The sequence below is a fragment of the Colius striatus genome, chromosome 2 (genome assembly GCF_028858725.1).
Source record: "Colius striatus isolate bColStr4 chromosome 2, bColStr4.1.hap1, whole genome shotgun sequence".
Lineage (NCBI taxonomy): Eukaryota > Metazoa > Chordata > Aves > Coliiformes > Coliidae > Colius > Colius striatus.
The window spans coordinates 106,582,765-106,609,496 of NC_084760.1; the positions used below are offsets into that span (position 1 = coordinate 106,582,765).

The window sequence follows — 26,732 nt, forward strand, 5'->3', positions numbered from 1 at the left end:
CTTATGTGTCTGCAACAGCGCATCTATTTTCAAAGGAATAAATGTCCTCATGCTAGTTTTAGATGAATATTTAGCTGAATGCAATGTACAATTTCTCTGTCTTTAATATTTACATCCAAAAATTTACCTTATTGTGAGATGCAGCTAGTTGTTGATCAGCTGTGTTTATCTCTGAAGTAGCTTGTAGTTCAGCAAGAAACTGCTTAATCCAGTCTGAAAACCTGAGCAGGAGCTCATCAATCTGCCCATGCTCGGCAACAAGAGACTGAAGGAAGTTGATCCTAGAGGATGTCAGATGTAAATATGAAAGTACTTAATGTAAATTAATCACTTCCCATCATCAAAACTACAGCTGACTGGACAGCATTAAAATAAACTCCAGATGGAAGGAAAGAATGAAATGCTATTTTGTGTTACAACTGTGTTGACTGCTGTATTGATTTCTTAACTGGGGGATAACACTTTGAAAGCACCAGTTTGGCTCTTTCCTGTTTCCACTGTTTTATTCACATAAACTGTTAAGTGTTCCAAACAATCTAGGTATGTTCTTCAACGTTTTTTCATGGGGGCAGTCTCACCAAAGAGAATGATACTGATGAAAGCCAAGCTTCAATTTTCAGATATAGCAATTCTGTTTACCCTTTTGTATGCAACATTGCATTTAAGGCAATAGACTCATGAATTTAGGCATGAGGTGAGTAGATGCATGTTCACCTTCCACTACAGTAACTGAGGGTCACATCTGCTCAAAGGAACACAATTCACAGGAGGAATATGTCCAGAAGAGTACTCATCAGCTAGAAGAACTACGTTTTTAAACCTTGACCTTAAAAAAGGCTTTGTCATTTACCTCCTCATTTCCCTTAGAAATTTCTCAACATAATTTTCAACATGAAATGCTATGTTGAAGATCACTATACTGTAAACCAATCATATTGATAAAGCATCTAAAAGATTATGTCATTGACCAGGTCTATTATTTAAGTTCCTTTACATATAGTAAAACACGTATGTTCATCACCAAAACAACTGAAATGTAAATGTATGATAACAAACATTTTCAAAAAATGAGGCAGTGTTCCTGAGCCTAACATGTCCAGCAGCCTAACAATTGAACATTTATAGTATTTATGGCAAACAAAAACTTCAAAGAAGGTTTAAAAAGATAGTAGTGTGATTTTGCACACCATGAAGTATATAACTGAAAAAACAAAAAACAGATTTTACAGATTTTGAAAGTAACTTAATAAGTTACTTGGGAAATCATCATTGAGAAAATGCAAAACTAGCTTCATTTCCCGCCCCACACTCCTTCAAACAGAACTCTTCTATAAAAAAAAAAAGGGGACCAATTATGCTGAAATGAGAGCATGATATAGCTGTGAGATTTCCCACACACCACTCCTTGGAGCTTAGTGTTCAATATGAATCTTAGATCTTTTTTTTTACCTAATGGTAATAGTGTAAAAATGGGTTTTAGAATTGGATATCATCTGGACATTTATTACTCTCATTTAACATGTAATAAACTACTTGAAGCACAAACCTTTTATCAACTGTTTGTGGTAGAGCCTTCCACCTCTCATCCAGCTCTTCAAATGTTTCTTTTATTGTTTTCACACACTGTTTGGAAGCTGTCGGGAATAGTGACTCGTTTAACTGTAACAGGCTTGCATAGACTGAAGTATGAGACGTAGTATCTGCACACAAATTCTGGGAAAACAGTGGAATGTACAGCCTTTAGATCAAATATGCCATCATATTATACAAAATAAGAACAATAATAAAAATAGGCATTTTCAGTATATTACTTTGAGATGAGTGAATGAGCACAGTCAAATTCTTGGAGAAATTGAAGTCTATTAGGACAAGCAGGTACTCAGCACCTCTCAGACAGCTAAATTTCACTAAGTAAGGATGCATCAAAGTTTTTTTTTCATGTTTAGGACAAAGTATGACCTTTCCACACTGCTGTATTGTATGAAGAAAGCAGCTAAAATAGAAGATAAGTTTTGCAAGATACTTTGTGTGAAGCAATACAATTGCAAAGAAATGTAAAAAATTGGCCTAAACAAAAAACCAAACCCCCAAATTATTTTCCTTCTCTTCAGTATTATTTAAAACTAAAATTATGGACTCATTGGCTTCACAGAAGGTATAAAAGATGCTACATTTGGCCAAATTATTCATATTAATCTTAAAATAAATGGCAAAAATTCCAAGGGAAGGCATAGTTTAGAATAGGATGAAAGACTTGACTTAAAAAAATCAGCAATCAGATTGTCACAGTGAATTCGAAACTTTGGAGCTTTTTGTCATATGAACAACTTCCACTGGTAAGCAGATGACCAACATCCCTTCTTGACAGATAACAGGATATACTAGGGCATTATTTTTCTTCAACTGGTACATATTTGCAAATTACATTCTTGTCATTTTCTTGTCTTTGATTTGTAACAACAGCCACAAATACCCCTAGGACATTTCCAAAGCCAAGGACAAAGTGAGTTGCCAGGTTACAATTCATCAAGTTCATCCTTTAAAAAAAAAAAAACAGAAAAAAAAGGATATGCAGAAGAAGGATCTTTCAGCTGAAACATACCTGCAGCGACTGCAGTTCACCTTCCAGCTTAACTCTGTCAGCAGAAACATATTTCTCTGAAGGCCTGGCTATAGCTTCACATCCCTCCAACCAGGTCAGGAAAGCAGACAGCTCCTTCTCCCGCCTAACAAAATCACAATGTAATCAACTCAAATTGTCCTTTCAGTCTCACAAACTGACCACAGGAATGTCTCTGTGTCCATCACAACAGGCAGGAGAGTCTACTCACTTCTGCCACTGAGCCAGAAGAGTCTCTAATAATGTCTGCTTCTCTTTAGCACTTTCTAACACCTTTTCATATTTCTGCTGTAATGCTGTAACCTCCTGAGAAGCTTTTTCTTTGTTGGTCACTTTTCGGGCACATGCTGATAGAGAAGCCAGATCACTGCTCAGTTTTTCCACAATATGACAAAAGTCCTAATGAACATGTAAACGAAAACAGAAGTCACATACATAAACAACAGAGCGATGGTAACGACAGTGGGAAAATTCTGTACTTCTGCTCAAAGTCTGAAGTCATGTTACATTTACCAGACCATGAAGTCACTGCATAGCTTACATTTCGCTCAGATGTTTCCTAGATACACGTTACAGAATCATAGAATCAGTTTGGTTGGAAAAAACCTTTAAGATCACCAAGTCCAACCACTAACTTCATGCTGCTATGCCTACCACTAAACCAAGTCCATCAGCACCTCGTCTATATGTCTTTTAAATATTTCCAAGGATGGTGACTCCATCACCTCCCTGGGCAGCCCATTCCAGTGCTTTGTAACCCTCTCAGTGAAAAACTTTTTCCTAATATCCAATCTAAACTTCCCCTGGTGCAACTCGAGGCTGTTTCCTCTTGTCCTATCATCAAGAAAGACAATGATTACTGTGGGAAGAACACATCACAAACTTATAGACACCAACAAAAATGCTACATGAAATTCTCTAAAATTTTGTAGTTTGAATACCAATCCAATGCTTGTTTTCCTCTTGTAATGGACTAAACCAAATGTCTCAAACAATGTCAGCCGAAACTCTGTCAAAGAAAAGCTACTTCCAAGGAGATTTTTTTAAAAATCACAAATTATACTGAAAATCTTTGAGGAAAAATGTCAAACACATATTTCTTATCTTCTTTTTTTTCATAATGCTTTAGATGCATAAAATTAAAACCAAGAACCTGAAGGATTAGTTCAATCTTTTAGGCTTTCCTTTCTCTAGAGTTGAGGAAAATCTCCCCAAGCCTGTCTGAAATAGAAAAAAGAATAGGTGAGGAAGTCTGCTTAAGCTTCTCTTGAGGTTGCCCACCCTGACAGGCAGCCTTTGCCTCCTCCTGCCTCAACCCTGGACTGTACGAAATCAGGTAGCTCCTGGTCTGGACTAGCATTTCTATGAGGAGGTCAGTGTAGCACTGTTTCCCTGGACTTGGTGACCAGGAATCACTGGCCACATGCTCACCGTGAAATCCTGAAGGGTTGCATATGTTGTTGATGATGAAGAGCACGTTGTGAGAGGCTCAGCTAGCTTAGCTTCAAATTCAGACATTGTCTGCTGCACCTATGAAGAAAAGGCAAATCAGAAAGTCTAAAACCAGCTGGAAACACATAAATGATGCTTTCAATAACATCTTTTAAATATTTAGTGCTTGCTAAAAGAATATGTCTATGCATTTGAAGTGCTGAGTGCCTTTTGAAGTTAAAATATGCTAACTGTGCTTAGCAACTTGTGATGGGGGCAATAATAATATTTAAATTATTTTCCTTATGATCTACTAACAACCCAAGACTGAAGTTTAAGTGTTTATAAGAAATATGGATGTGGTTTATTAGCACAATATCCAGGAGAATCACTTAGGTTTTCTAAAAGACAGCATAATTTTTCAAGTGTGTATATTTTAGTGTCTTCCTGAATCTGCTTTTTGTGTCATTCAAAGTACAAGTTTACACACATCTTGCATTTACATCTTGCATTTACCTTACATATATTCTAGTCTATCCTACTATAATATGCATTTTATCTTCAATTTTGGAAAAACAAAGATAAAATTCTATAAATTGCTGCAAATAATACATTATATTTTGCATTATCTACCTGTTTAAGACTTTCTTCATATTTCTGCTGTGCTGTTGCATTCCCTGTGATGGTTCCTTCCAGTCTCTGTGCATGATCTCTTAGCTCTTCCCAATACCTTTTGACCTGAGTCAATTTGGCTTTAATATGTGCACGTTCTCCAGAGGTAATAAACTGGGAAAAAGACTCAGCTTCCTCTTCCAGTTCTGAGATTCCAGGTATTTTGTAATCTATTTCTTTACTAATAACCTAAAATATAAAGTAATAGTGAAGAAAGAAGCACAAGAGGTTTTTAATTATCAGAATACTATTTTCTACTTCCTTCTTCAGCTAAAAATATTCTTCATTAAAAAAGTAAGAGCAGACAGATCTTGAAATGACTAGTTGCAAAAGTCTTTAACATGCCCTGTAAATTGCCTTTTCCTCTTTAAATTAGAAGTGGAAAACGTTTGAAAAACAGCCTAAGAACAGTGCCTAGGAAGAGCTATTAGAATTGGCTAAAGTGCATACTTTTGTAAGCAGGCAAGATGGTTCATATTTTAGTATCTCTTCACAATTCTCTTAAAGATTCAAAATAAATATAAGATGCCAAAAAGTAAGTGTATAACTGAAAATTATATTGTTAAGGAACTGAACCCTAACAGTTGATTGCTTGTGTTTGGTAAGTTTTCAAGTATTTAGGAAAGAAAAAATGTTATGAGTTGAAGTACAACAGAGATTGTTTTCATTTTCTATTTTAAAATTCTATGGTATAATAAAGAATAAATTAAATTACATGATGAAGTAAGGTGAGTCTGCCCTCAGATAGAGGATGAAATAAAGAACCATGTTACAGTACAAAAAGGAAACCATGACACAAGGGTGATAATAGCCTCTTGTACTTTTCAACCATCTCCTATGTTAATTAGTAAATGCATGAAGTCCAACTAGCACTGTCTTTAAATTGCATCAGCTGCATGACAGCTACTGTTTCCAGATATTTTGCACTTGTTTCTATTGCAAAGTAGAGATAAACCTGAAAGCTACAATATCCAATACAGAAACTTATGATGTTCCAAATTTAGTGGCTATTTATTCAATAAGCATCAACAAACTCAGAAATCATATTTTGTGGTGTATGCTGTTCTTCTCAAAAACAGTGAAAAACACTCATTGGGAGGTAATAGAAAGAGCCAGGACTGCTCTTTGAAATTGAAATATGCAATAGCATTCTGAGATCTAGAAATGTTAATATATGTATGTATACTAAAACAACCAAAAACTTTCCTGCAAATGGACTCTCAAAAGCATAGAAAGTGCCCATCTTCTGTTGTAACTGTGATAAAAATATAGTATCTTTCTTGCCATTGTAAAGGAGTGGCTTACTGCAAAATCTAGTCTGGATTTAGTAGGGTGACAGCACAGAAAAAAAATCATAGAATCACATAGTGGTGTTATAGGCATTTATAGTATCTATTTATGCAGTAAATTCTGAATTAATTTGGATTATAAAATATCTTTTTTGCATGAGAATACGGTGCTGAGGAAAAATACTGGTTTTACAGCCCTGAAGCTGAAATTACCTAACAATGCAGCAGATACAAATGAGGCAGCGCTTTTTCACTCCCACGCTATTCTGTTAAATTCACTCAGTTACATAAAAGAAAGTGGATAATTGAGACCTTCAAACTCTCACTGAGTCTGCCACCAATGGTAACTACTGGTGATAACTGTTATTTTGTTTGGCCAGGAATTTTTGAGAAATGCGTAGCTGAAAATCTGGCTCTGCTGAAGTCATTGTGGTTTTGCAATCCATTTCATTAACAGTAGAATATTACCACTGTTATGTGTGATTCATCTGACCTGAGATTTTTTTATCTCGTTAGCCAAAGATATCAAGGAACACGCTGGTTTTTATTATTTTGTCTCACGTTGCAATATTCTTTACTAATAAGTATTAACTAAGTATGCTGATTAGATTTGTGACACAGAGTAACTCATCAGGAAATGAAAAAGCATACCAAATTCTCTAAAATTAGGCACAAAGCAATGCTGCTAAAGAAGACCTCCAGCTATGGAGGTAAGGGGAATCATTTCACATATCACAGTTCACGAAGCTAGCTTGTTCACCTGAGTTACAAGGATTTCCCTAGGCCTTAAATGGAGGATTTTCTCTGCTATGTGTCTATTCACTCAGACATTTATAAACATTACCGGCTGACCATTTTCTTTCTGTCATGATGTTTAACTGAGGAAGAATTACAGTGGAATTTTCAGAAGCTTGTAAAGCAGTGTAAAAGTTACTGCTTATCTGCATATATAGCAAGGAATGTCCTTTCAGAGAAATTAGCTTGAACTGGCTAGGAGGGCTTAAACATTATTTTCAGTCTTAACCATTGAAATTCTGTCTATTAAACTACTGAAAAGTGTGATAATGTGACAATGTATGCCAGCGGAATAACTGCATATGCATTACTTCACAAGGAAACTGTTTTTAATTGCTGTGGTGACAAAACAAGAATTCAAGCATTGCTTTATCCTTCAATGATGAAATCAAGAGATTTTATTTATGAGATGTATATAAAGTTGTGATCAAATTATGACCAGGAAAATCTGTAGACAAACTGTTTCTGTCACATCAAACAAGCGCCTTCTGGGATCCTTTGGAAATACTTAGTGTCAATCTGGTCCATGAGTGCCAGCAGCTGCACATTTGTGCACATTCTGAAGAGCAAGTAGGTCACAGAATAAAGGAAATGGCAGAGTACTCCGCACACTGAAAAAAAATCTGTCCACTTAGAAACATGCTGTTTCAGAGAAGGTACGTTTTTCTTTGTGGGAAGATGGGAAGTCAGCCCTTGAAACGCAGTGCTTGGAGACAATATGCATCTCAGTTCACAATAAGAAACTAAACTATGTATTCACAGGAATGTAAAGAGAACTTAAGACACTGCACATATAGAGCAATAAATGGTACATATGGCTGCAAGCTATCAAGAGCAACAGCTTCTTTATTATTTCAGCAGAAAAGATACATAAATCAAGTCATAACTTTAGCTTGCAAAATTAAAATCACGTTCCATATCCACTAGATGACGTATGTTTTAAATAAAAAAGCTTTATACCTTGTATTTATATAGCTGTTTTGAACACCAGACATTACTCAAAAAATGAGAAGAGTATAAAATAAATAATATTTTTAACCATATACACAAAGGCTCCATATACGTAAACTAAATGCTAAAAGAGAAGGCATCTTATAGGAATTTTCCTTCAGTTTCTGTAAAAACTTAGTAGTTGATATATTTGTGTACAAAGAGTGTCATCATTACATCTGAAATGTTCTGAAACATGTAAAATGTCTGTTCTCCCATTTGGCCTCTAGCAAAATTACAGATAAATGGCCTTTTAATACTAAACATAACAAGAACTAATCACCTTGATTTGGCTGATCTGTATGTCCAAAGGGGATGATGACGTTTCCAAAGTTTCCAGTTCTTTTTCTTGTTCAGCTATCCACGTGGACAGAGCTTCAAAATTACTGCCAAAATGATCCCACTTGTTTTTCACCATTTCCATGCTTTTAATACTAAAATTAACCAAATCAATTAGAAAGAATAAACAGTTTAATATAAGGAAGCTGTCTATATTCTAGCTAGAATAAAAATGTATCTTATTCAACCTATAGGAGGATAATTTTAAAAACTCTTGGTTTTAGAGGATCAAGAGGTTTTAGGGACACTAAGAGGTTTCATTCATCAGCTCTATGTAGATCAAGTATCTATCATAGCAGGAAAAGTAATATAAATATGCTTCCTATGAAATTATACTGAATTAGATCAGATATCTAAAAATTGAAATAACTGAGTGCAAAGATGTAATTTAGTCACTAGAACAGAATGATTAAAACCAGTGTATTGTTGATGTACATACATTCACCAATGCTTGACTGCTTTATTAAACTTGTTTTTGTAATAACAGTAATCTCCACATTGTATTGGAAGTTTATGTTAACTGATGCAAATGATTTCATCTCAAGCCAAAGAATCAATAGATAAAACTCAACTACCTCAAAGTTAATAGCTTTATATTCTTTGAAACATACATTACAGCTATGCTAAACAGATTATGGCTGATTCTTATAGATCTGGGACAGTAAACAAGGCATCCTGTTTCTGTCACAAGTAAGAAGTCTAAGGACCTTACAAGGCTTAAAAGCGTTAACTTCCAGTATACAAGCTTCTGCTCCTTTCAAATCATTGTAAAGAAACCAATGCTAATGCAGACCCTAATACAGCTTGCAAAGCATGCATTTCTTATTTCACTGAAAATATTAAATTTCATCAGAAAAGTTCGAATATTACAAAATTCCAAAATACATTTTCCTTTTAAATATAGCCTTAAAAACCATTCCATGATAAAAGGCTTTTGATTTCTTTCCCCCTCTTCTCATTAAAGTTAGAGGAAGCTTTAAGAAAAGATGTAGTCTAAAAATGTAAAAATTGACTTTTTTATATTTTCTTATTTATTTTCAAAATGAAACAAAACTGGAACTGTCAATAACCATTTACTGGTAGGAGTGTATTTAAATTCAAATTTGTAGGAAAATAAAGTGCAAAAATATTTCACTCATATCCAGCTCAAGAAAATACAGATGGAAATCAGAATCAAGGGACCAAATCAGTGTCACAACAGCTGAAAATCTTTTGCCTTTGTATCTGCCTTCCTTACAGCTATAAGGAAGATACAGACTGTAAAAAATACAATCTCAAATGCACCACACTGCTATACATGATTTCCTTGGAAAACAGAAGTTTGCTCTCTAGCTGACTACAGAGAGATGCTCAAACTTTTCTTTCCCTATTGGCATAGTAGGTACCATATGTGTTTGGAATATATTTGCTTTAAACTACTTGCCTAAGATTTTTATTGACGATGCAAAGTACAACATAACTCTTACACATTGAATATATGTTCTGCAGATTCACTATAGACAGTTGTAGGTATTTGCATGTTTTGCAGAAAGAATTTTTTTATTATCTGTCACAGTACCACAGATATTCTGCATAATCCACACATTCAACTAAAATCTATTTCATATCTACATTGAAAAGGTATATAGATGGCTTTCATTTAAAAATAGACGACATTAAAAAAGTGAATGTTCATTGCTGCAAGGATGAATTCAATTGAAAAATTATACGAGTTTTCTCTCTAATATAGGAGAAAATGATGTAAAATATGATGAAAATATTCAGTAAGATACAGCAGAATTTTTCTGGAAATCACTGAACACTTCATACTGGAGAAAATGTTACGTAAAAAAAAAAATTAGACCAACAATAATCAGACAGTTACATCTGCTGCACAGGCTAGTTACTCCAGTTTAAAAATTATTTTTCACTTCAGGAAGAAAATGGCACCAAATTAAAGCCAGATTAGTGTGACTAAGGTTTATAGGGGGAAAAACCCAATAATGTGGGCATTGCTCTTTGCTCGTATTCAGATAGAGGTGGTGGTACCTGCTTCAGCCTATACAGTAACTTATTCTACACATTAATTCCAGTAAGACAACAGAGAATTGGCACATATATTCATGACTTGTGTTATGAGATCTAATATGTGAAAAACCACTAATTTCTTACACACATATAATTGAATGTGCCTATAGATAAAATGAAAATAGCAATAGTTGAAGTTAGTAACTTGAGCTCTCAACTGATTTACTCACTTGAGAAAAGGGGTGATATTTTTACAAATACAAAAGGCTAGAAATATTTACAGGATTTAACAATATTTTCTTGGAGTTTGAACTTTCAATTTTTAAACAAAATTTGGCAAATAATGCTTCAGGGTTGGGTTGTGTTTTTTTTCTTTGCAGCAAAAGCAGCTTTTGATATTGCCCATGAAATAAAATCTGGGCATTCAGCTAAGATGAAGGCACTTCTTGACATTCTTATGGCAAAAGTTGAATACTGAAAACTGAGGCAAGTATTGTATTATATTGTTGTATTATATTGTGCTGTTCTCATGCTTGCACTGTGATTTTTCTTTCTAAAAGAGCACAGTACCTCAAGAATGAGTTTAATCTTCCCTTCTTCACATGTCTGAGGCTTAAAGGTAAGTGACAGGTTAAATGTAACTAACAGTGTTTCCATAAACTACATACTATTTAACAAGATTTCTTTTTATTTGCACACACTCTGACATATTTGGTGCTATAACCTGGTTACTATGTCACAGCAAGCTGTAAATGATGGAGCTGATGAGACAACACAAAATCTTGACAAGGTGTCCTAGAAATCTGATACAATCTTATAGCAGAGAATAAATATTAGGACTTGTTAAGAACATACTCTTCTTCAAGAGTAACTTCCACTTTTTTCACTTGTTCTTGGATTGATTTTGCCTGTTGCTGAAGGGACTGTTTATTCCTTGAACCCAGTTGTATCTCAGAAGAATTCTTCACCAAATTCTCAGCCTGGACTGCCATTGCTTCAGTCTGTTTAGAAAGTTCCTGTAAGGATGCAAAACATTAATACAACTATAAACATTTTCATACATTTACACAAAAAGCATTTTTCCTCAATGCTTCTGGTTGGAAAAAGTACCTGTGTCTTACATGTATACTTCGAATATGTAAATACAAAACAGTCTATGAAGAAAGTTATTTTCACATTGTATTTAAGAAATGTTCATTTGAGTAAACTAACTTGAATAAAATTTAGCGAGGAAAACAGGGTTTTTTTTGTCCAAAAGTTTTTAATGAATTAAAATTTGTCTATAGCTCTTCAAGAAACTGTGGAAGATCACATGTTTCTTTACTTAATCTTTAAATCCTGCCTTTTACAGAGATGATTTTTCAGTGTCTTGGAGCTTGTAATTTCATTTGGTTTAGCAATTATTTTTGTCATAAACGTTAAATCCATACACCAGAACAATGGATGCTAAGTATAATGAAACGTATCATTTAGTAACAGATTCCTCAAAGGGTAAAAACAGTGTGAAAAGCACGGCACTTAGAAAAGCAAATTATTGGTATTATGAGAACTTCTGGAGAGAGTCCAGTGCAGGGCCACCAAGATGATCAGGGGAATGGAACATCTTTCATATGAGGAAAGGCTGCAGGAACTGGGGCTGTTTAGTCTAGAGAAGAGGAGACTGAGGGGAGATCTTATTAACATCTACAAATATCTAAAGGGTGGGTGTCAGGAGGTTGGGACATCCCTTTTTTCTATAGTAGCTCTCAACAGGACAAGGGGTAATGGAATGAAGGTGGAACACAAAAAGTTCCACTTAAACCTAAGAAAAAATTATTTCACTGTGAGGGTGAGGAAGCAGTGGCACAGGCTGCCCAGAGGGGTCGTGGAGTCTCCTTCCTTGGAGAACATAGGAATATATGCCTGGATATGTTCCTATGCGACCTGATCTAGTTGAATCTGCTTCTGCAGGGGGTTTGGACAAGATGATCTCTAAAGATCCCTTCCAATCCCTACCATTCCATGATTCTATGATTATGTCTGTATTAGTAAAGAAAATGGGCTGGGATAATTCTTGGTCATTAAGGGCAAGTGGCATGTTATGGCTTATGTTCATGTTGTAGGAGTTTCTCCTTTTTCTCTGTAGGGCTAAAACAGTGCTAGCTGGCTCAGTCCACATAACCTTGCCAAAAAGCACACTATTGATGTGGACAGTCCTGTGCTTGATGTTTACACTGTGTAGCATCAAGGTCCTCAAAATGATTTTAACTTCCATACTTGTGCTTCTGATGCAGTTTTTAAGTAATTCTTCATGATCTTTTCATAAAATAACTTTTTACCTCTAAATAGTTTACACAGTCTCTAATCTCTACACACAGTTTGCACTGGCATTAACAGGAAACCATGCAAAGATCAAAGGCAATATGCCCACTACGTATTACCAAGCAAACCAGAAAGGTATCTTGATTCCTGTACTTCAACCAGCAAATACCTTTGTCTGATCCAGTTCTGAGGAGAGGCTCTCTAAACTGCTGAAGTTTAAGATACGTTCAAGTGCAGAGCTTGCTTGATTGAGGTATTTTACTACTATTTCTTTGTCCCTTTCAAACTGCTCCCATTTATTTATCGTGACCTACAAAAAAAAAAAAAAAACAACCAAGCCAAAACAGAGACACAAAGATCAAAGAGGAGAAAAAAGAATTTCATTTTAAGTTACTGAAGAAGGACAAATGAAAGACGTGACATAAACCAATTTCTATTGAAATGCCATCTACTCTAGAGATAAATCTGCTCTGAAGCCTTAAAGTTTCACTAATTCACACTGTGCTATGGAAAAGCACTATTTTCTGAAGTGCAAGCACTATTTAAATCTTACACTTGAACTTGCTATAAAAAGACTGAAGAAATAAATGCAGGTGTTTGTGCTTACGGTGACAAGTAATTAACAATATCCAAAAGGATTTTCAAGTTCTCTAATGAAATAAAGTACAGTAAAACAGTAGAAGAAAATCCCTACTCATAGGAAACTCACACATAGAGATCTATTTCTTCTTTTCTGATAATGTAGAATTTTGATTACTATACAGCTCTTAATTACCAGTCACAAAAATCATGGCAGCTTAAACAAATATATCGTTGATTCTGAAGTAAAGTAAAGCTCTAGTTAATATTTTATATACAGGATTCCTTAGAAAAAATGGTTTAAAAAAGAAACTGTTACATTAGAAGTTATTTGAGCTCTTTTAAACATGCTTTTTATCCTGTATTTTATCATGGGAAATAGATTTGATGACTTTTTACATTTTCATCGAACAATGGACAGTTAGATTAACATTCTGCTTAGAGAAATGTAAAAGACAACTCAGATATAAGCACAAGAAAGCTGTAAATTCTAATCCCAGTTCAGCCAATGATTAGTTATACAAATAATCCATTTGATATCTCTGTGACTTTTTTTTTCCCCTTTAAATTTAGGACAACGGCATGTATTCCTCACACTAGCTGTGAGGATCATATTTGCACATCATCAGATGTTTTTACTCGAATACCCAGACTAAAGACTGTCAATTAAAGGGCAACATCATCTTTAGTAACCAAGGGAGATAGCCCATCTGAAAATAAATTCACAGAGAAATTATTTAAAATACCAATTATAACTGAATGACTGAGACTTTTAAACACTTCAAAACAAAATGCTGTTTCTTTATTAATTAAGAGATATCCAGTAACTTCAAGAAGTTTACATGGAGATACTGATCATGAAAATCCCAAGGACCAAGAATAAGGAGTGAGAAAGTAAGCTCAGACATTCTACATTTAAAAAATTGAGGTTTTTACTAAGAGAAAAAAAAAAAGGAAAAAAAAGAAGAAAACATGGGGTTTATTTTTACTGGCAAAGGACCCACCTGTAGTTGGTCTTCACGTTTCTCCATAGTCTGCTGCATGCTCTGCAATGTTCCTTCCAACTTTTGTAAATCCTCTTGCATTGTCCTGGGCAGACCGCCTTCAACCTGTAACTGTTTAGCTTGGGAAATCTGCTGTTGCACATCTTGCTGCTTTGCACGGAGTCTCCTCGTCCTTTGCTAAAAGGATTAATCCAACAGTAATAATTAGACTTTTTAGCTCATTTGGGAAACTGAGGCACAATGAAACCACTTTTTGCTTTTGCAAGAGTATGCAATGAGAGTTACAGAGAAATGGATAAACTGTGTCAAGTATTCTGGTGAGTCTGATACACTCATCAAGTGTATGCCTTGGGTTCAAAAATGTGTATACATCTTTTGAGGCATACAAATGAGAGAGAAAGAGTGAAATGGCCATATATAGCCATTTATCCAAATAAATGAAATGGCCATATATGGATATTTATCCAAAGCAATATTCTAGAAAGCAGAAACCTAACAGTTGAGCAACTGGAACAGTAGCCAGAGGTGCACACATTCCTCATGAGTGCCTGGAAGCACCCACGTCTGCTCTGCACTGTGGGGCGCAGGCTAGATCCGCAGATTGATCAAAGCAGTTAGAGAGCAGTAAGGGAATGGCCAAGTTGCTTAATTATTTCCTTGATGCATTTTGCTTTGTAGCACTATCAGGAACTCCCATTGCCCTTTGTGGGTTGTAGGGGAACAGCTGCTCTCCCACCGTGGGCTGCAAGGGGGAGGACCTCCAGTCCAGAGGTCCTCCTCCCTTCCTCCTTCTGTGACTGTGGGGTCCATATGGATGCATCCATCTTGTACCATCTTTCTACCTCCTCCTACACACTACAAATTCCCCTTCTGGAATAGTGATGACAGATAGCTCAGCTGGGCCAGAATTGAGTCCAACTCAGAGCTGGGGGAAGTTTTGTGCACTATTTATGAGGGCTAGCACTGCAGCCCCCTCTCCCTGTTACCAAGCAAAAGCAGCCCCATAAAAACCCGTCACAAAGAGTTGTAACAGTGGACATAAAAAAATTGTATAGTTACATAAATTCTACCTTAAAAAAAAAAAAAAAAAGATATAGACATGAGCAATTGCCCTACCTGATGATGGAGTAGTAGTTGCTGAGCTTGTAATAAATTTTCTGTATCCAGGATCTTGTCAGCCTCTGATTGTGCTTCTTTAGAGTTGTTGATTAACTCTTCAATTGCACTTTTAACTACTTCTTTGTACTGGACACAGTCTCCGACAGTGCCTAAAGTCTTTTCAATCTATAATTACAGATAACTTTACATATTTTGTTTTGAAAAGCACATCTATATTTTAAGAGCATTTCTATTCAGAATATTTTTTTCAAAAAATACAACATTCATGACATCTTCAACTTTACATCGATAGAGTGACTGTAGACTTAAAATGTGACCAAGGAGAACTCTCTTATTTAGAAATACTCCCTATTATATTGCTATAAGGTAAACAGCTGTTTGTGACAGTCACTTATTGGTGATCCCTTATAAAATATACATTGTTCTCATCCTTTTATACATTTGGAACACCTAAAAGGCTTCCAGAAGAGTTGACATTAACAGTGGAATTTGAACACTATATATCCTGAACTGTTTATTCAAATGGATCTGTTCTGCCCTCTAAGTGTAAGATCTTCTAAGCTTCTCCTGATCTTTCTTTTTTACTATGAAAACTGTTAAGCAGTAACTTCCTTGAGATCTCACAGAATTCAAGAGTTCAGTGGATTCTAAGAGGGTTTGCTTCTGATCAGTTAGAAACTTTGCATGATTTCATCAGTTATAGTATCAACATCATTCAGACCTCAGAGAACTGCAGCTTTTCCTGCAAATTCAGAGCATGATAGATCATCCTTAATGATTTGAAACTACCTCACAGTAGTTTCTTTATTATTTCATCATAAAAGACACATAGATTGAAAATTCACTAGCTGTTGTACATCATGGTTTCCCCAAAGTTCACTATGAACTATCTTAGAAAACGATCTTTTGCCTCTATAAAATACTAGCATTTCGATTCTAGAGACATTTATTATGATGTTTTCCAACCTTGCAGAGGGAAAAGATTAATTATAATAACGTCAGTATTTTTGCCTTGACTGTCAAGGTTTTGTTACCCAGGGAGTACAAATGAGCTTTTCATTGCTGAATGCTTGCAGTTTAATAAAAAAAATACAGTAAGGAACATATGCTTGTGAAGATATGATTGATGTCATTTCATGTGACACAGTAAATGGAGAGTTCTTGTGTCCCTTGCACTGTACCTCAGCCAGCAAATCTAGGAGTCCCTTGAAGTCATTGGAAAGTTTACAAAGCTCATCCTCTGTCTTTTTGGCCTCCAAATCAGGACATACTGCAGTCAAAAGAGCAAGTCTAGATTTCAGCCAGCTGTGATTTTCTCCCTGCTTGTGAATGTGCTTCCTAATTTCCTATGGAAGAATCAAAAAATATTGTCTTCAAATAAACAAAATATATTAAGTAGCATTCATGGAACCAGTTCAAAGATTAGTAGCTTAAACACACCACCTTTGTTTTTACCTTCAAACTCCAGAAATGTAGTATTTTTCTATTTGCATACTGTATTTAATTGTGTTCCATTCAGTGGCTAGACTTTTTGCATTTCCTCCAGAGACTTTATTCCACTGCTATTTGTTAGACTGTTTTTTAAAAATAGCAGTGGAGTGCTTTTTTCCCCACAAACTAACATTTTTACCTACAGAAAGATAGACAGTAGATACTGTGCATATATTTTCCATATATTGACCAAATTTTTTAGCTACCATTTGAATGTTAAATGTTGACTTTCATAAATTGAATTGTAATTTTTTTTCCTATTCAATTAGCTCTTTATTCCCTCTTTTCACACAGTGGTTAATTTATGTCCTTATGCCAGTGCTGATGAGAAGTTGTCAACAGTGAACCTGAATATGTCAGACTTTTGTGAGCAGAAGCACCTACTAAGCTAAAGGCCCATCTGCTTTATCAAGGTCAACCTAATTATGTTTCTCTGCACAGTTGGCCTCATAACCTGCTTGTGATTTTCACACAAACTCCTACAGTACGTGACATTTGTATTTTTGCTCCTAGTATGTGAAATAAAAAAACATTTAAAAAAATCAAAGAAGAGTCAAGCTAGGTCCCAAGGGACACAATAAATTATTGCCTAAAACTAATTTAGTCAAATGACTCAATCTCCAACTATTCTACCATTTCTGTTACCAGTCACCAATTCACCAAAAGTGAATTGTAGACTATCTTTGCCTCCTCTGCTATTCTATTGTAGAAAAGAAATTTTTACTATAGAAGATTTCCCTAAATGTAAGACAGCAACTTGATCCTTCAAAATATCCCAGTTCAAAAATTTTGGCTTTTGTTTGTGCAGCACTGTGCACGCAGCAGCATGAGGGGCAGATATTCTATCTGCTTTTACATTTTGGATGTTCTAAATATATAGGTAAAGAGACCTGTCATTCTTTAAGCTGTTAAAAGCAAGAACTTATGGCACTTTGTTGCATTTGGAACTTTCTCTTGGAAATGTTAAGAATGCCAGGAATCAGAAGAACTACTATGGTCTTCACAGTAAAACAGTTGCATTACTGCAGAATATGCTTTATGCAGACTCCCAGAAGCAATGACTGTAGCTTTATTAGAATATAAGCAAAGGACTCACCCCCAAGGATGTTTTACATTGCTTGTATTTGGCAGTATCACTGACACTTTCCCTTAACTTCTTTAGCTCTCTTTCTGTTGATGAAATCCAATTTGCTAATTCAGAAAATCTGAAATAAAATATCACATAATGAAAAACAAGGAAAAAAGTTAGACAAAAATCCCCACCACTTAAATGTAAAACTGAACCCAAATATTAGAAAATCCACTCAAAAACTTGCTGTAATTTGTGGAATTACTACATGAAGTATAGTTTTCTACTTGAACATAACACTATCATCATTGTTTACGTGGTACTGATCTATAACGACATTTAGAGGAGTGACCACACATAAAGCTCTGCAAGATCCAGCTAGCAATTGGGCTGATACCTGTTCACATAGGCCTTCCATGTGTCTGAGTGTTCTTTTAGCTTTAAGTATGTGCTGTCTATCTGGGATTTGAGCTCCTTCAGGATTCGTTGGCAGCTTTCCAACGTAGCCCTCACTAGATCAGAAACTGGCAGTTTTTGGCACAGTTCTTCAATCCGTTGTAGCCTTTTCTCACAGAGCCGGTAAGGTCCCTTGTCACCAAAGAACAACTGATGGGAGACAAAGCAGAAAATGCAATAAAAACACAAATCGGGAGAAATCACAAACCATATCTATATATTAAAAACTCTATGAAGCTCAAATAAAAATTTGGGTGAAAGGCTTTGATGACTGATCTGGTTCAGTTGTGCAGTGTTTGGTGGCTTAAGAGTTGGTCAGACCTTTTACTTATTACTGACATTGAAATGTATTTCTGTAAATGCACACATAGTGGCATAAAATTCATACCATGTGTTCCTCGATCATTCTTTCATTGCCTTCTCTTGACAACACCTTGTTCTGTCGAGCTAGTTCAGCTTTGCATTCCTCCACTGTGACCAGGAACTTGCTTTTCTGTATTTCAATCTTCAAGTGGATCAAATGATATGGGGCTTCTGTTTGAAGATCCTACACACCCACAGAGGCAATAAACAAGCACAGAGATAAAACACTACTCCCATCACCTCAGTGTAAAGTTACAACTAAAAACTGCTTACATACAAAAAAAAAAAAAGCATTTATATGCATGAACAGATGGTGGATTCTCCATATTCCTTTAAGAAAATAAAGCAACTCTGTTACCAATATTTTAATTATATCAAAACATCAAAAGTTTTGGGACCAGAATATTTGTGTATACAGCACATTACAGAGACATTTTGATTCTTGGCAAGATATACCAAATATTTCCTATATAAAAAAATAAAGCAACTATAATAGTGAAACTAGATTCACAACTGCTTCCACAGGTTCCTGTTTGTGGGCTAGTGAGAAACCACTCATCCATCACTCCAGCTTTGACTTGCAACATGCCGTAGCAGACAAAAAAAAAGCCACTGCTTATGAGCAATGTTTGTTCGGTTGTTAGAGCCTTTGGCAGAAGACAAAATTTAAACTCATAGCCTGATCTTTTATAATTTTTTTTTATTAAGGCTGGGAAAGTAACTGCAATCATCCAACATCAGCATAAAGTAAGAAAAAACTAGCACCTCTTCTCAACAGATGTTCTTAACACAGGTACCATGGCTGTATGTAGAGGGAGAAATTAAATTCTTGTTATTAATCTCTCAAATTTCATAACTTTTGATCACTTAACAGGGCTTTTTCACAAGGGTATTTGTAGATGTAAGTGTACCTAATATTGTAAAATAATTTTTTTTTTCCCCAATTGTACACAAAGCCAAATAATTAAAAAAACCTCCATCCTCAACATACAGGCCATGCAAAACATTCTGAAGTTAAGATTAAATATTTCCAGAGACATCATTGAATGTCACTAACCTTCCACTGCCTATGGAGTTTTCTCACAGCTTCTTGCAGGCTGTGTTGCTCTTGTTCTGGAAGGATGTCGGTGAGTTCATCACATGCTTTCAGGAAGGCATTTAGGACTCTCTGGTCAAACTGGTTAAAGAATTCCTGAAGTTGAGGCAGAAAGTGAGAAGGTCAGAAGATGAAGTTGGTTATGGATATGGCAACCTGCCAACATGAAGTTCCCTAACACACTCAAAGTTTCAAGGTTACTTTTGTTGCATTGAAAAACTGAAACTCAAACTAAGGAAAGAACTATTTCTAGCCATTTAAAGTCCAGCAAATTAATTTATTCTCAACAAGTACACTGAGATATAATTTTAACAGGTTAAATTTTAAAACTACATGTATAAGTAAGGCTTATAGTATAGACACAGATATTAATCTGAAAAAAAACCCAAAACAAAGCAGTAGATGCATGAGACTGGCAAAATGTAGTGTCCTCAGTCTCAACAGTTCTATCAGCAAAGCCAACACTAATTTCTAGGGGCTCTTCTCTCTTCATGTTCTGGTTGCTTACATTCACCAGTAAGAGGAGGGATTTTTTTTTTCCGTTTTATTTTTCAGTGTTAACACTATTTTGACCTGATCTGAACAAATTCTCTAAGTGATTGAAATTCACATTCATTCTAAAATTAAGTAGGCTTTTCACCTGTATGTCATACAAAATCATACCATGATTTCATTGAGTAAGGCCAGAGGTTTTACTCACGCTATGTTTCCTGAGAAGTTCTTCAGGATTTCCTTTTTCTTTTAAGCAGCAATTGGCAATCTGTATTACTTTCTCCAGTTCTGCTCTAGACTCCTCAAATTTCTTCATCAAACGGCTATTTGCTTCTATGTTTTTTCTCCATTCACCAGCTTTCCTGATCATATTCTGAGTTATAAGCAAAGAAAATGAGCTAGCGCATTCTCATCAATTTTTATTTGCCATGATCTTTTATCTTGATCTTTCAAAAATTAATTTGGTGTCAATCTTTCAAATACATGCTATCTACACATGCTTCTCCCTTTCACGCTTCCATTTTCCCAATTTTTAACACTGAGGTTTGTGCTAATGTAATCCTTCACACAAACAAAAACTGAGTAGTGCTCTAATAAAGGTATCTCCAGTACCTTGAGAACACTTCCATTTGGCTAATGTTTCTTTCCTAAAGCTTGCTTTCAAATAGAAATCACCTAGTATGGTTAAAAGCTTGCTATTCCACTTTTCCTAATACCAGACTAACTCCTCCTGCGTGACTCTATATGAAGGTGCTTTGACCTATTGATTCAACCAGTTCAACGTTACCTACAGGTCTAAGCTGGAGGAGGTTTGTATGACTGTCACTGGTGGGCCAGATAAATAATCAGACAGAAAGTCACTTAAAAAAAAAAAAACAGTAAATGTTGTGGTTTAGGTGCTACTTTGATATCTTCTTGCTTTGATAGGATTGCATTATCCAGTGGCTAGAATTCCCTAAGCAACTAATGAAAATTACCAGAAGAAATGAACGGTCCATCAGTTCAATTGTAGTAGGGTTTCTTACTGGATTATTAGCCATACACTTTACCATCCTCACTGAATACAAATCCTAGTGTAAGAAATTGTAATGACTTTAACTTAATAGTTCTTAATAGTTAATAGTTCTTAACTTAAACATCTTGCAAAACCTTTTTAAAATTTCCCAATCCAAATTTATGTATAATAGTAGAGCCATATAGGAATATATTCTTTACATGAGAAAAAACACAGAATCACAGAATGGTAAGGGTTGGAAAGGTCCTCTAGAGATCCTACAGTCCAATCTAGTTCAGTAGCTAAAAATTCAGTTTAGACAGTCTTATACTGAATAATAATTGTCTGGAAAAAAAAAAAGTAATTGAAACCAGCATCTGAAGATCTGTCTCCAAGATAATGATCCATTGCATGCTAGAGAGGGCTAGACTGGGGCTTAGTAACCCAGAAAATATCAATGTGGCTAATAACAACATAGAGCTCTACAGATAAGCGGGATTTATAGCCCAAAGTATGCATCTTTACATCAACAAATGTAAATACATATCTGCAACTTTCTACATTCACAATCCACTGCATTTTTTGAGGAACTACATAGCCCAGTACCATTTGTAGAAGTTTGCATCTTCTATGATTTGTCTGAAAGGGAATATATGGGAATTTAGGACAAAAGAATTAGCCAAGATAATAAAGTCATGAGAAACAAAAACCAATGCAGGTAGATTTTGGGTTCATGGTTCCAAAGGAGCCTGAGACACGTGAAAGTTCTCAAATCCTGAGTTTCTTTCAGGCAGGCTCACATCTGAATAACTCGACTGAGAACATGACCATCAGTCCTCTGACCGCTTATTACCTAATTGTTATTACCAATTATTTACCTAATTATTACCAAATCCTTAATTGATAGCTTGATACTAGAGAGGAGAGCTCTTTATGACCGTGGCTACAGAGTGGTGAAAAGGAGATATAGTAGAATGGATCAGCTGCCCCAAGGCATGACACAATTACCTGAAAAGTTATCTCAACTTGTGTAACTTTCTTTTGAAATGTTGACTGATGGAAATGCTGTAACACTTCAGTGGAAGCCACACTCTGCAGGATACTCTGACTATTTCTCTCAATCAGGGACAAATCTTTCTTGCAGTTTTCTTGATAAGCTACCAAATCCTGAAAGAAAAAAAAAAACACATATCCACTGTCTAGTAAAATAACATCAATATTTTTTAACAATGAGAAAAAAGGGACGAGGTCAAAGCACCACAACAGACTACACAAAATGTTACACTGGATAATGCAGACCACACAACTTTCTCCTTGTATGAAGAGTCCTGTACCCAAACAGAACTCTAGTTATCAATTAAAATAAATAAATAAATAAAAAGACGTGAATAGTTACCCAAGCCTTTTGAGTAATTGTAGAAAAGGCAGGTCAACACATTATTCTATGATCTAATTTTATGAGATGCCTGTATTTATGGAATAACTGTAAGTAAGCAGCAGTGAAAACAATCAGTAGCTCTCAGTAGCAGGTTGAGATGTTAACATTTCTTGCCTTTCACAGATTAAACTTTTATGACAGCTATTGGAACTCAGATTTCATTACAAATGCCATTAAGTAATGAGAAGTATATTTAAATGTAAAAAAGAAGACAGAAGAAAAGAAAACATACATGAAGTTTCACAGGCTGAAAAAAGGTTTAAAAAAAACCCCAAGGTAAGGAAACTGTTCTGCTACTGAAAGAACACTCTACTCCTCGGCATAAATCTTTCTTTACTGTCTGATCAGCAGAAACTAGTGCTCTTCAAATAACAGATTTTGGTTTCTTGGCAAAAACCTGCAGAAAAAACACGTCTTTTTATTGTGACATTCTGAGACAAGTAAACCTTCAGAAGCTGAGGAAAGGAGAATTCATATCAGCTACTCGTAGACATGCAGGTTGGACACAGGACTTCAGTTGGAGTTCATAAATGGAAGAGGATTTACTAGCAAAAAGAAATGGACCGGCTTGATTCAAGATCATCAGGTCACCTTTTACTGAAATACAAACAAAGCTTGAAGACACTGGAAGAACAGACACTTTCTGTTGAATTATTGGCCCAATCTCTAGAGTCATTACAACCTTGAACTAATTTTTACTTATCTATCTGTCTATCTATCTATCTCTATACAAATACACAAAAACCTAAATATCTTAGGGTTTTTTTCCCCAAAAAGGTCTGTAAATGGCTTTGAAAGATTTCAGCTTTTTATTGGTCAGGTAGAAAAGTTAACATTCTATATGGCACTTGTACTACAATGCACTTGAAAGTAATGACTTACAGACTTGTAATAAACTTTTATAATTGTCCAAGAAACCTTAAAGAAGTTCCTGTTAATAAAACACCAAATGTATTTCTAATACTTAGCCCAATTTGTAACATATAAAAAAATATTATAAACAGTTCTTGGACTATAACCATGGACAGTAAGAGGGAATACAAGTTCCAATCTTGGTATTTTTATGCCTAGGTGACTTTATTATAGGCCATGTTTGTTGCCTGATCATGAAGAAACATTTCCTCAGCTTACCAAGTCTCAAATCAAATTCCTAGAAAGCTAACTGTAAATATTCAGAGGTAGTAGATATTTGTAAGATGCTTTTGAAACTTACTTGGGCTTTTTGTTTAAGAACAGTTGTAGGTTGTGCTTCAGGATCCAAAATAGAAATTATTTCATTGACTTTTTCAAGAGACTCATAAAAATGTGTGATTTGTTTCTCCAGTTCTTCCAGTGGAGACAGCAGATGCTGGCATTCATACAGCAGTGAACAGGAATACTCCTTAACCTTAATCATTTAAGGAAAAAGAATTATTTAAAAAATAATCAATAAACGGCAGTTTCCTCTACAGGCAGGTTTATTGCCTCTTTGAAGATAAATCAATCCTGATCCTGTATTACTTCCTAAAGAAAAGAATATTAAATTTAAAGACAGTAGTCTGAAAGTCTGAATGAAGTAATATGTTCTCTTCCCTGAATCAATCTATTATTATTGTAACTATATATTTTATCAAATGCTTATATAAGAGCATTTATGTAGGGGTGCTTACTATTTATTACTTCTACAGTCAATAAAATCTATAGTAGAAAAAGTATTCAACCTTGTTCAGTTGTTCTTTGATCCTTGTCGATGTTCCAAGCATTTCATTGGCTTCTTCTTGGGAAACTTCTTTAGATAAAAGTTGCACTGTTCTTGCAACCATTTTGTACTGAGCTTCCATTGCAGGCAATTTCTGCTTAATAACCTGGAACAAACATTTAATAAAGTAATTCAAAACCAGCATTTTTGCATTCATAGGAAATACAAGTCTGCTCTCAAGAGACAAAAGACAGACATTCCAACTATCAATTTTTTCATCACAGATTTTATTGGATATTGGATCATACTCCCAATGTATGAAAACTGTGCCAAAGAGCAACAGCCAGCTCATCTAAATGTGATTTGAGGAGAGGAGAGGAGAGGAGAGGAGAGGAGAGGAGAGGAGAGGAGAGGAGAGAGGAGAATGGTGGGGATTAGAAGGACCTTTAGAGATCGTCTAGTCTAAACGCCCTGCAGAAGCAGGTCCAGCTGCAGGTCACACAGGAACGCATCCAGGTGGGTCTTGAAGACCTCCAAGGAAGGAGACTCCACATCTTCCCTGGGCAGTCTGTGCCAGGACTCTCTCACCTTCACAGTAAAGTAATTTTTTCTTGTGCTCAAATGGAACTTTTTGTGTTCCAGCTTCATCCGTTACCCCTTGTCCTGTTGCTAGATACTATAGAAAAGAGGGATGCCCCAACCTCCTGACACCCTCCATTTATAAACTTACAAATATTAATGAGATCCCCCCTCTAGAGATCCTCTTTAGACTAAACATCCCCAGTTCCCACAGCCTTTCCTCAAAAGGAAGATGCTCCAGTCCCCTGATCATCTTGGTGGCACTGCGCTGGACTTTCTCCAGAAGTTCCCTGTCCCTCTTAAACTGGGAAGCCCAGAACTGGACATAATACTCCAGATGAGGCCTCGCCAGGGCAGAATAGAGGGGAGCAGAACCTCCCTCAACCTGCTGGCTACACTCTTCTTGGCGTATCCCAGAACTGGCCTTCTTGGCCACGAGGGTACACTGCTGGCTCATAGTATGTTTATCGTCAACCAGTTAATTTATATGAACCATCTACTATTTATATATTATTTAAATTTATTATTTAAATTCATTGTTTAAGCTATTAAATTTATATTGAATATATCAGAAATTACACAAAAAAGCACCACTTTAATGGAAATGTGTAATAAAATCATTTTAGGTTAACAGAATCAAGTAGTTACAAATTTCTTTCTTATGAAGTAGAAAGAAAGGAATGGAAGGAAGACACTTACTTCTAAATCTTGTACAAACTTTTTGACATCAAGGAAGGAAACTTCCACAGGCAGTGAAAATTTCCTATTGCTTCCATCAATAAAAGCTGTCAAATGGGTAACACCATCCAAGTATTCTTTCCTCATTTTGTCCAGTTCATCTGCTCGAGCATACTAAGAAAATGTAAAGTAAAAACAAACAAACAAAGAAATAACCACCCCAAATGAGATATCTGGCAATTAAATTAAACTACTTAGGAGAATTAACATGTCTTCAGTGCAATTGTTTGCTGGAAAATTGTATTCAACAAAATACTAAATAATGGAAATTAATCTTCTAAATTAATTAGACACTAATCAGCTTCATCAGTTTTAATAGTGACAATACTAAAAAGAATGACACTTGTACAAGAGGACAGCCTTTTTAAAGATTTGGGTCATTTTCAGAAGACTTGAATATCATGTGGATCATCAACTTAATTTCTCATTACCTATGGTATCAATTTTGAAAATTCAGATAGGAGGACAGAACATAAAAAACCTAGAAAAGGAGAAAGATAAGGGAAATTTCAATAAATGAACACCTGGCTGGAGGAAGAGGAATCATAGGTCTTAGAAAGTCGAAAGAGTTGTTATGATAGAAATGGTGAAAAGCCTATGAGGAAAAAAATATACAGCCAGCAATGAAAATAGCTACAGAACTAGGGGAAGTGACATTTACATCCTTGGCATTGCTGTTTCCACGGTGAATCACCCTCAATATCATCAGCAAATAAAGCTTAAGAACATTCTAGTTATCAGTTTTGAAAAGTTAACAGTATAAAAGGGGCAATCATTTGCTTTCCCACTTGACTGCAATGGAAATAATCAGGTCAGTAAAGAAAACAGATTCACCATCTTCAAATAGGCAACTACTACTAAAAATTACTCAAAATGAAAAACGTTATATACATATTAAAGATATTTTCTAATGGGTTTAAGAGGTGTGAAATACTTCTGCGTAATTTAGCTCACATCATCTCTTTGCTTTTTAAAGAGCAAATACAAATTTTTCATCTCCTATCAGTGCTTCTTTGTACACAAGATACACAAGTAACATCTGACCAGTTTTGGGGGAAACATTAAATTACCTTGCACTATACCCTTTTATGGGTGCAATACATTAATCAAATTCTGCTTTCATTAAAGAACAGTGAAAACATTCATCTTTTTCACTGTTTAGTTGTACACAGCTTTTGTAAGAACAAGAGCT

The 26,732-nt window shown here is 35.4% G+C and overlaps 1 protein-coding gene across 7 annotated transcripts in view; it reads right to left on the minus strand.

The window, feature by feature from the left end:
- SYNE1 (spectrin repeat containing nuclear envelope protein 1) overlaps positions 1-26,732 on the minus strand; it is a 287,050-nt gene that overhangs the window by 171,620 nt on the left and 88,698 nt on the right. For all 7 annotated transcript variants that reach the window (XM_061988999.1, XM_061989000.1, XM_061988996.1 and 4 more), the window contains 21 exons: positions 25,502-25,654; positions 24,246-24,389; positions 23,759-23,932; positions 22,116-22,274; positions 20,322-20,486; positions 19,583-19,717; positions 18,551-18,709; positions 18,104-18,312; positions 17,734-17,842; positions 16,328-16,492; positions 15,144-15,311; positions 14,028-14,204; positions 12,614-12,754; positions 10,999-11,159; positions 8,081-8,231; positions 4,685-4,912; positions 4,052-4,150; positions 2,832-3,019; positions 2,603-2,726; positions 1,547-1,713; positions 128-281 (listed from right to left, as the gene is read on the minus strand). In XM_061988999.1, the coding sequence (XP_061844983.1) occupies positions 128-281; positions 1,547-1,713; positions 2,603-2,726; positions 2,832-3,019; positions 4,052-4,150; positions 4,685-4,912; positions 8,081-8,231; positions 10,999-11,159; positions 12,614-12,754; positions 14,028-14,204; positions 15,144-15,311; positions 16,328-16,492; positions 17,734-17,842; positions 18,104-18,312; positions 18,551-18,709; positions 19,583-19,717; positions 20,322-20,486; positions 22,116-22,274; positions 23,759-23,932; positions 24,246-24,389; positions 25,502-25,654 (3,330 nt within the window). The remainder of the gene's footprint in view (positions 1-127; positions 282-1,546; positions 1,714-2,602; positions 2,727-2,831; positions 3,020-4,051; positions 4,151-4,684; positions 4,913-8,080; positions 8,232-10,998; positions 11,160-12,613; positions 12,755-14,027; positions 14,205-15,143; positions 15,312-16,327; positions 16,493-17,733; positions 17,843-18,103; positions 18,313-18,550; positions 18,710-19,582; positions 19,718-20,321; positions 20,487-22,115; positions 22,275-23,758; positions 23,933-24,245; positions 24,390-25,501; positions 25,655-26,732) is intronic.